The sequence below is a fragment of the Sinohyriopsis cumingii genome, chromosome 6 (genome assembly GCF_028554795.1).
Source record: "Sinohyriopsis cumingii isolate HCF-2022 chromosome 6, ASM2855479v2, whole genome shotgun sequence".
NCBI lineage: Eukaryota > Metazoa > Mollusca > Bivalvia > Unionida > Unionidae > Sinohyriopsis > Sinohyriopsis cumingii.
Window position 1 is genome coordinate 146,497,342 of NC_142966.1, and position 17,318 is coordinate 146,514,659.

Consider the following 17,318-nt stretch of genomic DNA (forward strand, 5'->3'; position numbering starts at 1 on the left):
TCTTGTCCTTTCACTATTCATTTCACTCTCAAGCCGAGCACAACGATGGAAGGGACTACCCAGATGGAACGTTTCGTCAGAGCTTTGCGAGGGGTCATTAGAAAATTCTCTTCAGACCAGCCGACGGACTACTCTCCTTCCTTTCGAGATAAAAGTCAAGATACTTGCTATATCTGTCAGAAGAAAGGGCATTGGTCTTCAGAGTGTCCAGACCGTCAAAAAAGAAAAAAAACAGGGGCTAAAAAAGACAAAAGTCAAGATACCTGTTATTATTCTAAAGAAAAAGGACATTGGTCTCCAGATTGCCCAAAAAAGAAACAAGAGGAGTCAGAAGAAAAGAAGGATTCTTCAGAAGAAGAGAGGGATTCTTCGGAAGAAGAGAGGGATTCTTCAGAGGAAGAAGAGGAAGAAAGAAGACAATTCTATTTAAAAGAAGCAAAGAAACAGGAGAAGAAAAGAAGAAGGGAAGAAAATGAGGAAAAAACGGTGAAGAAATTCAAAAAACAGAGAGACTAAACAAGGAGAAAGAAGAAGTCAATGAACTTTTAATTAAAGTGTTCTGTGGTGAATTGTGAATTGGATTGTAAAAAATGGATGAAAGAATACATGAATGATATAAGGTAAGTGTCTTTGAGTTTTGATTTTAAAATAAGAAGCTACACTCACGCACTCACACACAGACACGTACTATAAGGGTTAGATGGGTGGGTTTTTTGTTGATTTTTGAGTTATTGGCAAATTGAAATTGTATTTCTTTTCGAGAAATGTGAGTGGCCCTGAAAAGGGCCTTTTTTGGTGTAGGGGTGAGTTTAACCAATCAACTTTAACTGCCTTAAGCCTTTGCCACGGCCAAGGCCTACTTCTAATGATTGGGTTGAAATCACTAAGGGTGGTACGATAGGCTTAGTCACAGGGCTGGCGTGTTTAGCTCGGGAAGGTCGTATTCTCTTCGGTCGTGATAAAGAAGTCTGATACATTTGTTTCAGACTTCTTAACTCCGCTAAAATGTCCAACAGTACCGTAGCCATTTGATTTTCACCCTCTTGTTTCTTTGCTGCTACTTCTTCTTGCTGTTGTTGCTGTTGTTTTTTTCTTACCTCTTCTTGTTGCTGTTGCTGTTGCTGTAGGAGAAAAGCTTGTTCCGCTTCCTTTTGTCGTTGCATAAATTTCTCCAATTCTTCTTTCTGTCTCTGTCTAAAATTCTCCACTTGCGGTAATGAAGAAGGTAACGAAGGTTCCGGAACAAATTATTGCGAGGTAAGAAAATCCACAAAATCCCAATGTACCTCTTCTGAAAGTAAGTCCGGGTTCCCTTGGGCAGTCTCCCCTGCTGGTGCACCCCAATGGATCGTTTTCTGAGTTTCCGTCATGTTGAATCACTGTCGCATAGATTGACTGCACACAAGCGCTAACGTATCTATATAGACCACGTGACGTCACAGACTGCTCTCTTCGGATTGGATGCGTGCTGACTGAATTTTGTAACGCGTGTTCGGATTGGTGAATGAATTCAATCCGTTTCAATCCTTCCTGTACCTATAAATAAGCGCAGTTCACTGCATTGATTCACCTATTCTCGTCGCTTCAAGATGTGGACCACAGTTGAGTCATCCACCCTTGTGTCTTCCATGATGTTTAGGACGGACATGCTCATGTATGTCAGGTCCAAGTGGACTGTTGTTGATAGGACAGATACTAGTCAATGGATGAGGAGAGTTTACATAGAAAGACAAGGATGTCTCAAGAGGGTACTTGTGTATGGACCGGCAGTTAGAAGGAGTTTAAGAAGAAGATGTGACAGATGCCATCTATGTTAATATTAATATTAACATAAACCCAAAGGCCCTTTTCAGGGCCAGCCATATTTCTCGAAAAGAGATAGCCTTTCAATTGCCTACCCCTTTTTTAAATTTAAATTTAAATTTAAATTTTAAAAAAACTTTTTTTTAAAAAAAAAAAAAAAATCCCAAAAGCCCAAACTCTATTCCCCATGTTAATTTCCCCTTGTCGCTAGACAGACCCACACTATAGTTCCATGTTAAATTCCCCTTGTCGCTAGAGTGACCCACGATTTATTCCCCATGTTAATTCCCCTTGTCGCTAATCTGACCCACGATTTTTCTCCATGTTAAATTTCCATTGTCGCTAATCGTTCCCAGGGGGGTCTGTAATGCTAATTCCCACTGTCGCTAATGTATCCCTATTTACTACTAATGTGTTTCTTGGAAGATATACTGCAATGGACAGAGTGGTGTTTTGTGAAGTGGGGAATGGACCAGCTCAAGAAAGCAAAGGAAAAGATTATAAAAGTACTACAAGAAGAGGTGAAGAAGATAAAATAAAGGTGGGCAAAGGAGAAAAAAAGGAAGAAGACAATAGAAAGAAAAAAGAAGAGTTTGATAAACTAAACAAAAACTGGATGAAAGTCCAGGAGAAATTCAGAGCCATATGCCATCCAGACTGGATGCCAGAGAATGAAGGAGAAGAAGAAGAAAGGAATATTTGGAAAAGGCAAGAGCTGGTGGAAAAAGTGGAGAAAATACAAGGAGAAGAAGCAGAAGAACCCAAAGGCTCTTTTCATGGCCACTCATATGTCTCGAAAAGGGTTGCTTTCTTGCTTTCAAGTATTGTTTTAGTCATTTGTATAAGTGTTTGTCTGTTGTCTATTGTCTGTGTTATCTCTATTTCTGTCCCGCCCAACGATATTCCCATGTTACATTTCCCTTGACGCTATACAGTCCCACGATATATTCCCATGTTAATTTTCCCTTGACGCTGTACAGTCCCACCATATTCCCATGTTAAATTCCCCTTGACGCCAGGGTACAACCCCGTTATTTTAACATTAAAGTCCCCTTGACGCTATACTGTCCCACTTTACTATTTACAGATGATTCAATAATCAGGAATGAATAGGCTATGGTGAAGCAAAATTAGTATTATATTTTAAAAATGGGTTAATTCTCCGTCCTAGGAAAGGTGGGGAAAAAAGTAATTCGCGCATTATCACTTTGTACCTAAACATCATTGTTTTGCTTGTTTGCATCCTAGATTTGTAAAATAATTTCTTTCTTAACTGTAGAGGTAAACCTTATCAAACGTTGTCTTTCTTCAGTTGGCCTTTTTCGCTTTCTTATCTAATAAGCGGGTCTACGTGTGATCCTTGATAGAGTATGCTTGATGATAACTAGATTAATTTTGAAATTAAGTTGTATGGACTATCGATATATACATGTTGTTGTTTTTTCTATGGTTATTGAAAATATCAACATTAATATTTAACTATTGCTTCTGCTGGCTTTTTGTTACAATTTTTCTCTTTTGTTCACAGACCTTCATGTTGCCGTACAGGCAAAATTCCGCTACATCATTTTAAACATGCGACTTACACAGAACTCGAAATCGGAAGTGTGGTCCATGCGCACATATTGTACGTCAGTTTTAAAGATAAATACATTGCCCAACTCTACGCAAATTTCAAGAAATCTCAAAGATTATAAATATATGCATGAGCAATGGGGAAACCTAAAAATAAATCAAAAGGACGAGAAGTTGATCTGTAAGTACATAAGAGACTAGGACCACGGCATTCTTGTATCCTAGTGATTTAGTCGATAGAAGTTTGCATTGTTGGCAGAAGAGTAAGAACAGTATGTTAGTGTGGAAGTTTTTTTTGCTGAACAAAACGGGCATCATTATGCTGGTGTAGGATAATGACTTTTAGATTTTCATGTAAGTACTTCATTTAGCCCTGCAAAACACAAACTTTTAATTTTATAAAGTGGGGGAAGGGTCAGGTAAACAGACCCTTTTCGGTTTTATTTCAGAATAGCAGTGCTTCAAGATTATTATTATTATTTTTTACACAGACCCAGGCTGGTGACTTAAAAAAATCACATTCCCCGACTGAAATTCCATAAGCCGGACTACAAGTAACATATGCCCCAAATTTTTTTTTTTTGTTTTTTTTTTTTTTTTGTTTTTGTTTTTTACAGTCCCGATGGGCACCTCCACAAGCAGCTGTTAAATTTCCGGAGTATACCGTTGATATTGCTTGGTCGTCGTTGAAAACAGATATAAGCTGAATATATAAATGGAATTTTCCTACGTTTTAATATACAGGACAGGCCTGATCTGAAATATAGGGGTACCAGGTGTCGGGCTGTCATACTTTTTGATCACTAAAGAGACAAAGTCTAATGCTTTTTTTTTTTTTTGGAGTATTTCTTTTTTTCTTCTTCAGAAATCTACTACATTTCATTTCTTAAAACCTCAAATTTTAGGAACATATGCATGTCAAATATAGATAGAATTCCTCATATAAAGAAATTTTCCCATAGTCTTATTGGTATGCTTACAACTAGTCCTACATTATAGGGGCTATTGGACAATTCGGCCCAAAGACAATTCGGCCCAACTTGGACCGAAAATAAGACAATTCGGCCCAATTTTATAATACAACTGACAATAGTTTTAACAAGTATTTATTTTTAACATATATTTTGTCAATTCTTATATAATATGTTTTTACCGTATAGTTCAAAATCCTTGCATTAAGTAACTTAATTATTCATTCTTATTTTAATTAGTTTGTAAAATAGAATAGGCTGAGAATAGAATTGGAAACATTTGGTGAACTTTAGGAAAACCGTCCCAAATACAAATATTGCTGTGAAGAAAGGACATCTGATAAAAAGAAGTATAGTAGATTTCTGGGCCGAATTGTCTTATTTTCGGTCCAAGTTGGGCCGAATTGTCTATAAGTCATTATAGGACATTGGACCTGATATTTAGGATAGGGATGGGTTGAAGTTTTAATCCTTCAGTCAGTGATGTTGTTTCAAAGACTGTCAATCCCAGAACTAAAGGCCAGATTGTCAAGAATATCTTAAATAGTGTGCAGCACAGTGTGGTACAGATTAAAGTCTGCTTGCTTTGGTTGTACCATATTAGTGTAATGCCTTTTCCCTTACTGAAGTATATATAGGCACAATCAAAGTAGCTTTTCAGCTGGTTGAAGAGCAGTGGCAGCCAAAGAATGCTGAATTCTGGTAATATTTGGTTACAGTTTGTTTTTAATTAAGTGAATATGGTTAATATCATTTGGCCAAATGTCAAAATGTCTGAAACTTTTGTGAAAAAAAATTTAAACATTTAGCTAAACTTCTAAATGTCTGCAGAAATCTTGTGTTGGAAGCAAATTTTCTTTTTATTTTATGCACAAACACATTGGCGAGCAGGATGTATAACAGATTGAAGTTGCAGACTTCTTCTTGGATCCTGCATGATGTCAGTGGTTTACCATTTTATGTTCTATTTTGTTTTGTGGTTATTCACACAGATAATATAAACAGTAACATTATTCACCTTCCCAGTTTAAAATAAAATAGCACATTAAGAAACGAAGTAATTTACAACTTGTTGGATTAGAACTCAGTTCACCTTTAAATGGAGGCAGCCATTCCTACTACTTGACTATGTAAGTGTCTTAGAATAACTTCAGATTTCTTGGTTATAATGTGATCAGTTTGTTATGTACATTTAATTTATATTGTGTGCTGACTTTTGACCATTATTGAGGGTTGTGGTTGGAGTTTTTGCATAACTGACTTTTGTCATGATTGTAAGTTTTAAGAACATGTTTACTAGAGTTTGAGTTGAAGGTCTAACCTTGTTTATGAGTTAGTAGGATTTTCTATTGGAATGATTAATTTTCCAGAACATTCAGTTTTGTCATAGGTCAGGTGGAGGTGTGTACAAATAGGGAGTTGATCAGCAAAGAATTCATTTATGTTTTTAAGATCAGTCTGTGGAATCTATTTGTTTTCAGAGTTTAAAGTTGTCTTAAATATTTTAATCATTCATTGGAATTGCTAAGTGTTTTGACTTTGGATTAATACATTACTTGGGATTATTGAGAACTTGTTAAAAGGCATTCTGAATTGCATCATTGTGGTACATAACAACATTCAATACTATTGGAATTTATTTGGAACATTCATTACTTTTGGACTTGTGATAGAACATTTAGGATTCTTTGGAATTTAATTCACAATAATGTGTCTCTTAAATGTTCAATTTGTAATTTTAAGAAATAAAAAAGTTGTTGGTTTTGCTTCTTTTTCTTACATAGATTAAGACCTAGAGTTGTAATAAGTGTCTATTGATGGCTGGTGAAAAAATGTATTATTTCACTCCAGTGAAATATCAGGATTATTTCTCAGCAAATCGAGTAATTCACTGCCTGGTATAAAAAATATTATTTATCCCCATGTATGCCTGTCTGCGTGGGTTTGATTCTAGGATTCAGCCAATGTGGGTATGTGAAAAAGCTTGCCAGTAGCTTCTCGTGGGTCGGTGGTTCTTCCCAGGTTCTTCCTCCGCCATTAATACTGGCCACCATGCATAGCCTATTGTGTGCTGAAAAATGGCGATAATAATAATAATAATAATGAGGACTTTGTATAGCACCTAATCTTTAGAAGCTCTAAGCGCTTTACAACATTAGACAACACCTGTAAGATAAAAAACATATAATGATATGATTACAAAAACAAACACCATGAAATTAGAAAATGTTAAAAAAAACATGCTGAGAATATTTAAGGTAGGAAACATTAGGTCTTTAAGTTTGTTCTTGCAGTCGAAATAAGTGAGTTTTGAGAGCCCTCTTGAATGATCACTGTGTCTTTGTGTCTAAGTTCAGTGGGCAATTCATTCCACATTGTAACACGTTAAACCCCATATCAACAACAACATGTATGCCCCTTTTATGAAGATCATCCTCTAACCATACTTCAGTTAAGAGTTCTAAACTTTGGGCCAATGAATGGTGAATATGTTGTCTGGATTACCTATAATTAGACCGCTCAGGTGACCTATGTAGTTAGAGCATCCGCCTCATATGTGCGAGGTCATGGGTTAGAATCCTGACTGAGTCATACCAAAGACTAATAAAAAATGGTACTAGCAGCTGCCTGGTTTGGCGCTCAGCATTAAAAAGTTAGTGTTAGGACTAGTCGGCCTGGTGTCAGGATAATGTGACTGAGTGGGACATGATGCTTCATATCTGCAGCGTGATGCCCCATTGTTAGGCATCACTATAAACAGCCATACTGCAGATATCATAGCGATATGACTGGAAAATTGTTAAGGGTTTCTTAATAATCTAAATTACACACAGACACATTATTAGTGCTCACTTGTCTGTAACTTAGATGTGATTCTACAGGCCATAGGATAAAAATAGTTTAAGGCTGTCCACCTCACATACCTTTTTACAGCTGAAATCAACTGCTTTTGAAAATTTTAAAAACTTTGTACATAAGTGAAAAAGAAAGAAAAAACCTAAGTATTTGTATATGTTCTATCCATGCATTACGGAAACCAGTGAGAACCAGTCTGCTATAAACAAGAACTGTTGTAACAATTGCTGTACAATGAATAATAGGATTAAAGCTAATGTGAACACAACAAGCTGTTAATTGATTACATTATTGTTATAATCTTGAGAGTTTAGGCTAAATGCGGGATGATTTTTTGAGGTGTTATCAGTAATAAAGGGATCAAAGGTGGTCCTTGATGGTGTTTAGTTTTTTTAATGAAAAATTGAACATCCTTAAGCAGAGGTGAGATAAAAATGAAAAACTGACCAAAAATGATTTTAGCAAAACTTGAGTAAGCAATACAGCACCGGTTAACATATTAATGTGTACATTTGAACAACTTGAAAAGTGTAAAGAGAAACTGTATAAAGCAAGACACATAATATGCAGGGACATCCATAAGTAGAAGTCCTTATCTGGGCAGAACATTGTCTCACAGAGACAAAAATTTTGGATATATTCCCACATTGAATAGACTGGTAAAAATGTAACATGGTTCTTTCCTCTACAACATGGGGAAGAAGATTGAGTTTGCAAAGAATTTAGTTCTTTTGTTACTGCTCCAGTGGCCTAGTGGTTAGAGCGTTTGCCTCATATGGAGGAGGTTGCAGGTTTGAACCCTGGCCGATCATACCAAAGACATAAAAATGATACTAACCGCTGCCTTGCTAGGTGCTCAGCATTAAGAAGTTAGTGTTAGGACTGGTTGGCCTGGTATCAGGATAATGTGACTAGGGGTGTGACATCATGATACATGTCTGTGGCATGATGCCCTGGTGCTAGACATAGCTATAAACTTCCACACTGCAAACATCATAGTGATATGACTGAAAAATTGTTAAAGCTGTGTTAAAAATCCAAATCACACACACACACACACACTTCATTTGTTTTATACAAAACATGGTATAAGTAAGTACATTGTATTTATATCATCATAAATGAGGCATCCATTAAATGGTTGACTATGGTTGTAATTTAACATTGCTGTTTCTTTTCAGTGATGATAATGATATTGATAACATAACTAAGCAGGAAGAGGAAGTAGAGGAAAAGCCTGTCAAAGCTCAGTCCAAGAAAGACAGGAAGAAAAAGAAAAAGAAGGAAGACAGGTAGGAAGAGAGAAGGCTGTAGGAAATTCAGAATAATCCAAATCTTTTATAGTAGGGATTTATCACCAAGCTCTTGCATTTTCCAGCATTTTTGAAAAAAACGATTTTGTTACAGTGTGGATGTTGGGTAAGTTCAATAGGAAACAAAGTGAGAGGTCACTGAGGAGAAGCAGATTGACTTAGAGCAATGACCGCCATTCATATCAAGATTTAATTCATCCTTCTTGACAGTGATAGTTGCTAATACTGTCAAATTCAAACCCACTTATCTCAACCTTGGTTATCTCAAGAAGCAGTGTATGTTGGGAATTTTGGTCTGCGTTGTTTCCACTCTTATCTTGACCCCTGTTAAGTCGATAACACTGTTATGTCGGGCATAAGTGTCTATGTGAAGTAACGTGGACCTGCTTAATTTGACAAAATGCAAGTTTTAATGTCAATCTCACAGAAATATTACAAGAAATGAACCGGTGTTTCTGCTACTACTGGTTCCTCATACAGGCAAGGATGGAAAAAGTCATTACAAGACCAAATTTTACCAGTACAAATGCTAATCAACCAATCTCATAAATGCATGGTTTATTGCTTGCATAGAGTGTAGAAAATTATTTTGTAAACAATACTTTAGAGTAAGGAAATTGAATGAATGCATTTCTGACCATTGCGGAAGCTGCGTTCATATAGGTCATTATCACATGTCAACACCATGACAATATAGTTTGTTCCCCACGGTATTGCGAATTTGATCTTATTGTTAACCCAGAAAATTATCACTGAATGCGGTAATAGCTGAAGTGTTTCCATGCTTGGAGCGAGTGTAAGCCTGCATGGCTTGATCATATGACTCGCAATAATCTATTAATAGAAACCTGCACTATTCAAAACCAAGCTGTTTCCTCCTCCCAAAGATTTCGTTATTAATTTTGTTTTGAACAAGAGTAAATAAAACCACGAATGATATTGTGAAAAATGACCCCAATGCTCCCCAGAATTTTTTTTTTGGAAGTTGTCGATTACTGACATAATTACATTTTCTCCAGCACAAACGGAACGAAGCAGAAAGTGACTGATAGGAGTAACATCTATGAAACAGAAAGAGGAGTGCTTTCATTTGTATCGTTTTTTATCATGCAATCTATCAAAGAGATTGGTTGACTCTCTTTCTGGTGCTGTGTTCTTGCCGGCAGTCACTGATCAAGGTCAGGAGGGATGTGAGACTACAACTGTGTGGCTATAATAAGTTGGCTTCTTACAGAATTTTATGTTGTGACAGTTAACATTAAAGACTTTAAACATATTTTACAGTTTATTGGTACGTGAATACCGCCAGTCTCATCTTTTTCCAGTACAGAGGCAAATTTTATTGGTAAAAGCTGGCATAAAGGAACCTCTGACGATCAGTAAAAAGGACTGATTTTCATGCACAATATTGGTCAGTTAAATTTTGCTGCTAGTTGCAAGTCAACACTAACAAAAGAAAATACTTTTCAAAAAAGTATAGTTCTACATTTACATGTACTTAAATTGGTCTGGATTTTGGACAGCATGAGAAAAGCATTGTCTTGCTGAGGCTACCAAAGGGATGAGGCTATTCACAGGGAAATAAAAACATCTTTAAACCACTGACATTGTTGCAGTAACTTAAGTGTTGTAAAAATGTGTGACTTGTTACTTAATCTCATTTAAAAGACCTCCAATCTTTTTTTTTCTGAAACCAGGCATGACAGAATTATTGTTGTTATTGTGCGTTTAGAAATGCCATTTGTTTTTAGAAGCAAAACTTCTCATTTTTGGTACTTCAGATGCATAATCATTGTTATTATATGCTCGTTTTTTCCCCCATTAACTTTACATTGTCAGAATCATTCAGTATTACCTGATATTCAATCCAAGTGACAATACACATATAGCATTCACATGCATAAAGGAACTACTTTCTATTGTAAGCAAACAATGGACGCAGTCGCCAGCACTTTTGATTTGTACACAAATCATATACACTCACATAAGAGGCTCTTTACGTTGTGGTTGTTTAAATTTGTTTCTGAATGAACTAAAACAGATGTTTCGTGGACTGCCACATACCAGCTGCGTTGGCACATTCCGCATTGATACAATGTTACGGATTTAGGCTAGCTACAGTATATAACAGACGCAAGGTCCTTACAAATAACATACAAGTGACAAGTCATATACTGTCTTCTTTAGCTGGTGATAAGAATGGCAGAATAAAATATACTTACAGTTTTACATCCCGAATTTCCTCAAAATGTATTTTCTTAATTCTGCAAATCCAAATTACATTAGTCATATCATAGGTTTTCAATCTGGATTACACATTTTGAAATTGTGCTGTAAATTCGATGATAAGTGCAATTGCATCCTCCTTACTGCACTCAAAATGAAATAAGCATTAAATTCCATAGCGTCTTTTTGATAATTGCAATTGAAAGACTTCATATTTTTCCCACATCATGATTTCAAACATTCAATGACAGAAACAGAAACACATTTGCAGATGTAACACGCTTCTCCCGCGCCGCTTCAGTCTGATGTATTTCATGTATAATTTGCACAGACGAATCCAGTCCAAAATCAGACTTTCGTCGAATCGAAACAAAATACCAAATATATTCATTCAGATCAAATGGAAAAGTTGTTGCAATGTGCATTCATTTACAGTATGACTCCAAATTTCATTTTTAACTAGACATGCCATTTTCTTTTGAATGTTATGTTGAGCGTGCAGCTAAGTTCAAATTTATCTGGGTTATGTGCACAGTAATGTTGATTTGTGTAATGATGAATATGCGCTTGTGTATTTAGTTTGGAATGCGGCATACATCCATTTGCGTTGTTTCTTGTAGTGTATTTTGTTTATATAATTAAACCTTAGGTAGAATAAAAAAATGAGCATATAATAAAAAAGGTTACTGCATTTTTATGGGAAAATATGAACTCATTTTGTTGGAAGGATATACTGCATTCCCAAGGTCGTGCAGTATTCCATCCCAAAAAACTCGTTCATATTTTCCCATACAAATGCAGTAACCTATAATTCTGCAGTTGATTGTTACCTTAACCCTGACAGTTATGTTGACAATTCTTTTAACATTCCAACGTGATTAAGATAAGTGGGTTTGACTGTAATAAAAAGCTGGCTTTTATTCACACACACATTCTTTATTTAGATGAGATATTTGCTGCAAAGCAGTATTATCTTGTGCTGTTTTTAAACAGCTGTTCATATTTAGCTGTACAGAAGGCCATACAGACCACCTCAAATTATGTTTCAAGTTCCCAAGATTCTGTATCGTCTGCCTATGTAGGATAAGTTATTTGACAGTATATATGCTGATACTATCACATACATAACTGTACAGAGTCACTTAGTACTCTTATCACATGCATACCAGTACATAGTACATAGTCACATAGTTCCATTATCACATGCATACCTGTAAAATTCTTGGTACCCTTATTACATGCATATCTGAACAGAGTCCCTTAGTACTGTTATCACATGCATACCAGAACAGAGTCCCTTAGTATCCATATCACATGCATACCTATAGAGACTCACTTGGTACTCTTATCACATGCATACCTGAACATAGTTTCTTGGTACCCATATCACATGCATATCTGTACAGCATTGCTTAGTACCCTTATCACATGCAAGCCTGTAATGAGTCACTTAGTACCCTTATCACATGCAAGCCTGTAATGAGTCACTTAGTACAATTATTTTGCTCACAAAGTATTGAAACTTTTATAGGTGATGAGCGTATATAAAAATATAATTGAAAGTTAATCATACAATAAATATTTGATGAAGATGTGTGGTATGTAGTTGTCACTTGTCCACAGGGAATACAACCAAATTTTCCTCCCACTTACCAGCTTGAAAGAGATGATGAAAGAGACAAGAATGCAGAAGCTTTTAGCAATTTTTGTCTTAAATTGATCAGAAAATTCTTATTCAAAATTTGGTAGTGGTTAACTTTTTCTTTTATGATGGATGTAATTGCATTTCATTAAAATGTTTCTTTGTAGATGCCATATTAAATGTTGGAAAGTTTTGTTACTTAGCCTGAACACCAAGTGTTGCTTGAGTTAGAAAGAACTGTTGGTGATTACTTGCATTAATTCATGTTGGTAATTTTAGTTGTGCCTTTGATTGTAATTCTGACTGATGAGAAAATGAAATCTTTGACTTTTATATAATTTTCACATTTCTTGTTTAAAAATACATGTATTACCCAAATCATATGTTAAGAGTGCATCCACTACCACAGAAATCCAGCCCTTAAATAAATATTCCTTGACTTGACCTTAACTCCATGCTTTTATAGTATATAATTATTATTATTCTCTGTTTGTTTCCATGGCCACCAGTATGTTGACCTTCTGAGGGCATGTGTGACTACCACATATTATGCTCGGACAACCACAAATTGAGTCTTTCTCCAGTCAAAAGCACAGGTCCATAAGTCAATACACTATGACAAGAGATTTGGATTTATGCCCACTTTGAATAGACTGGTAAAAATGTTGCATAGTTCTTTCCTGTACAAGATGGGGAAGGGAGAGGATTGATGAGTTTGCAAAGAATTTACTTCATTTGTTTTCGATATAGCATAGAAAAAGCATATATTTATATCATTATAGATGAGGCATCAATGAACTGGTTGATTTTGGTTGCAATTTAACTGGTTTTTTTAGTGATGATGATGATGATGATGTTGATGCCATAACTAAGCAGGAAGAGGAAGAGGAGGAAAAACCTGTCAAAGCTCAGTCCAAGAAAGACAAGAAGAAAAAGAAAAAAAAGGAAGACAGGTAGGAAGGGAGAAGGCTATAGGTTGACTCAGAGTAGTCCAGAGCTTTTGTAGTAGGGTTGCATCACCAAGCCCTTGCATTCTCCATCATTTTTGAACAAAATGATTTTTTGTTACAGTTTGGAGGTGGAGTAAGTCAATAGTAAACACAGTGAGAGGTCACTGAGGGAAAGCATATTGACTTAGGACAATGACCACCATTAATATCCAGATTTAATTCACTCATTGATAGCTGGCTTTTATACACACATACATTTTATTCACGCATTTTAGACAAGAAATCTGCTGCAAATCAGCATTATTTTGAGCTGTTCATATTCAGCTGTACAGAAAGCCATACGGACCACCTCAAATTATGTTTCAGCTTCCCAAGATTTGCACTCTGTATCATATTTTAGGATAAGTTGCTGACAGGATGTATGCTGATACATACACATTCACAAGTGAATAGAGTTGCTTAGTACCCATATCACATGCATACCTGTACATTCACTTGGTATCTGTATCACATGCATACCTATACAGAGTCGCTTGGTGCCTTTGTCACATTCATACCTGTACAGAGTTGCTTAGCATCCTTATCACATGCATACCTGTACCAAGTCACTTAGTACCCTTGTCCTATGCATACCTGTACAGAGTCACTTATCACATACCTTTACAAAGTCACTTAGTACTTTTATCACATACATACCTGTACAAAGTCATGTTGTACCCCTATCACATGCATATTTTTACAGAGTTGCTTAGTACCTCTCTCACATGCATACCTGTGCATAGTCACTTTGTATCCATATCATATGTATATGTATTGAGAAAATAACTCTTGTAAAGTCAGACTAGAAGTTTCTTTATTTTAATCATCCACTATCCTAATAACCATAATTCTTGTCATTCTGATACATAGTGTATCCCCCTTTTGCAGTGTGTTCAGGTTTGAATTTTATGGATCTACTACTTGCCTAATGCTCCACCCGTCATCATATGCATGAAAAAATCTTTACAAATTTCATTTTGTATTATTTTTCTTCAGACTTTTAGATTTTTTTAAAAAAATAATAAAATTTACCAATTTTAGCTTTAAATTTTTTTGTAATTTTGTAGTTATCAAAGCACAGTGTTACTGTATTGAATCTGTTTTGTGGGATCTTGCCAGTTTTTCACTTCTGTTTTTAACCTTTATTAGTTGTTATCAACCCGCTTTAATGTCATTATATCAGTTTCTTTGCAGTATGTACTATTTCATTTACAGTGAGGAGGACTCGGATCTTGACTCTGCAGTTAAGCAGAAAGAAGAGGAAGAGGAGAAGCCAGTCAGAGCTCAGTCAAAGAAAGAGAAGAAGAAAAAGAAAAAGAACGATGATTGGTAGGAAATACAGAAGCTTTGGGGATTTCTTTTTATAAATTGATCAGAATATTTCTGGCATTATTTTGAATGCTCAGAGTAAAGATTTGGCAGAGATTATCTTCTCTTTCTTTTTTTGTGATGGATACAATTGCATTTCATAATTTGCCTTTCAAAATGTTTTCTGTGCAGATGCCATATTAAGTGCTGGGAAGTTATATCACTTTGCGAGAACACCAATTGTTGCATGTGTATGAAAGGACTGTATGTGATTGCTTATAATAATTCATGTTTTTAATTTTTATTTTGCCTTAGATTGTGATTCTTATTGATGCGAAAATGAAATCTTTGACCTTTATATGATTTTCACATTTCCTGTTAAAATATGTTTCCCAATCATATGTTAAGAGTGCATCCACTACCACACAAATCCAGCCCTCCCAGGCCATGTCTTTTTGGCTTGTTTTATTAACAGTAGTGTTCAAAGGTTGTCTGAATGCCTTGCTAGAGGTGGAACTTGAGTGGTCTCCCCATGGATGGAGGGATTGGCACAAAATCCCATCTTCTATCAGTTGCTTTTTCTACTTTCTCTTGAAAGAATGCTTTTTCTTGAGACCATGCAAATGCAGAATTTGCAAATGCATTTTCATCAGTGGAGATTTATCACCTTGGTTAAGTATACTCCAGATATTTTATCTGTTTCTTGCTCTATCATCATTGTAGATAAATATTTGGTACTTTATTTGTCTAACTTTGTCATCAGATAAGCTTAATGACACTATCGTCATCATCTGTCCCATGATCTATGACACTTTTAATTCAGTTCACTACTCAACCTTGTTTTACGTAAGATTTTGACTGCATTGTCCTATTCACCCAGTTGCCATTTGTTGTTATGACTCATGACTGAAGATGGTCCTCACTGCTAGCTGGTAACTAACAGTGATACATTGTGTGGAATTAGTGAATCATATGTGCCGAGGGTGTTAATAGCACATGATCCTCTAAGCATGCCTACTTGTTTATGTCTTAACAGGGTTCATACGGTCTTTGACAGTTTGGGAAAAAAGAGGTAGCATTTTCAAGGTCTTGAAAGTTTGAGAAAATCGAGCAAATTACCCTGAGGTCATTAAAAGTCTTTGAAAATTGAAATAAACCCAAACATTTTAATTTCTTTCCTTAATCACAAATAAAATTGTCCAAGGTTGTTAGATTCTGACATAGTCGAGTTTTCCTGGTTTCTTTCTTTTGATGACCCATTCAGTTTCATTTCATCATTAAACAATATTGTAGTATTTCACATTCATTGTTTTCTCATATAACATAACTTGTATACAAAATGTTAGTGAAAATAGGTCTTGGAAATCTATGTTTCTGGTCTTTGAAAGTTTGGGAAAAGTCTTTGAATTTATCATTCAGAATCCAGTATGAACCCTGCTTAAGTACAAGTCATTCACGTTACTAATTAAACTATAGGTCTCATGCTTGAGAATTAGATTGTACATACCTTTAAATGTCAGTTATTCATTTTATTTTACTCATCCATTTAGTATTCCTTGAAAAGGTCACAACAACCAGACTGGTAAAAAACAAACTCCATTTAAGCATCTACTCAAAACCAACTGATAACACCAGTATCTTCTCCAACAAGTTCTCATCCAAAACACTGCATTTGGAGCATCCCATGTAGCCAGGCACTGAGGATACGGAGAATCTACTCTGACAATGAAACATTCCAAAAAAGATCTGAAGAGTTAGCTTAACATTTGAGTAACCTTGGCCATGACAAAGATCTGATAGCAGAGGCAACCCAAATGGCTAAACAAATGAACTGCAATGACCTACTAAAATGTAGAGAGAAGATAAACAGTTGACTGGATACCATTTTTTATCCTGACCCAGGTAAATCATCTGTGAACACTGGTCTGTCATGGAATCGTGTGACACACTCAAGTTAATCCACCTGAACAAACCATTTGAAGCCTACTGTAGACAAAAAACTGAAAGACATCATAGTCAAAGTGAAGCTAATGCCAATCACTAAGACCACTCTAGTAAATTTGACCCATGTGACAATAAAAGGTGCAAAGCCTGTCAACATATGATAGAGACCAACACAGCGACTAGTGAAAAACTGAACATACGTGGTCCAAAACAGAATGTGTGAAACAGAGAATGTAATTTGTCTCACCACATGTAAGATTTGTGACCTTCAGTATGTCGGCGAAACTGAAAATGTTACACAAAACTTAGGATCAATCTTCACAGTTCTGATTGGATGACAAAGAAGCAGTGCAGTAGTCCAGTTGCAGAACACTTCTCTTCCCATGGCCTCACTTTCAGTGATGTAACCCTTATTGCAATTGCTCACAACCCTGACTGCTCTGGTGGCCTAATGGTTAGAGTGTCTGCCTTAGATGTGGGAGATCATGGGTTCGATCCCCGGCCGTGTCATACCAAAGACTTGTAAAAATGGTACTAACAGCTGCCTTGCTTGGCGCTCAGCATTAAGAGGTTAGTGTTAGTACTGGTCGGCCTGGTGTCAGGATAATGTGATTGGGTGGGACATACTACATGTCTGTGGCATGATGCCCCAGTGCTAGACATCACTATAAACTGCCACACTACAGACATC

At 36.0% G+C, this 17,318-nt stretch overlaps 1 protein-coding gene across 1 annotated transcript in view; it reads left to right on the top strand.

Annotated features, from left to right (window-relative positions):
- The first annotated feature begins 3,402 nt into the window (after positions 1-3,402).
- The window catches only part of LOC149798218 (uncharacterized), a 184,393-nt gene continuing 170,477 nt past the window's right edge, over positions 3,403-17,318 (top strand). Inside the window, exons 1-4 of the mRNA XM_089963322.1 lie at positions 3,403-3,559; positions 8,387-8,497; positions 13,223-13,339; positions 14,591-14,704. Of these exons, the coding sequence (XP_089819448.1) occupies positions 3,516-3,559; positions 8,387-8,497; positions 13,223-13,339; positions 14,591-14,704 (386 nt within the window). The 5' untranslated portion in view covers positions 3,403-3,515. The remainder of the gene's footprint in view (positions 3,560-8,386; positions 8,498-13,222; positions 13,340-14,590; positions 14,705-17,318) is intronic.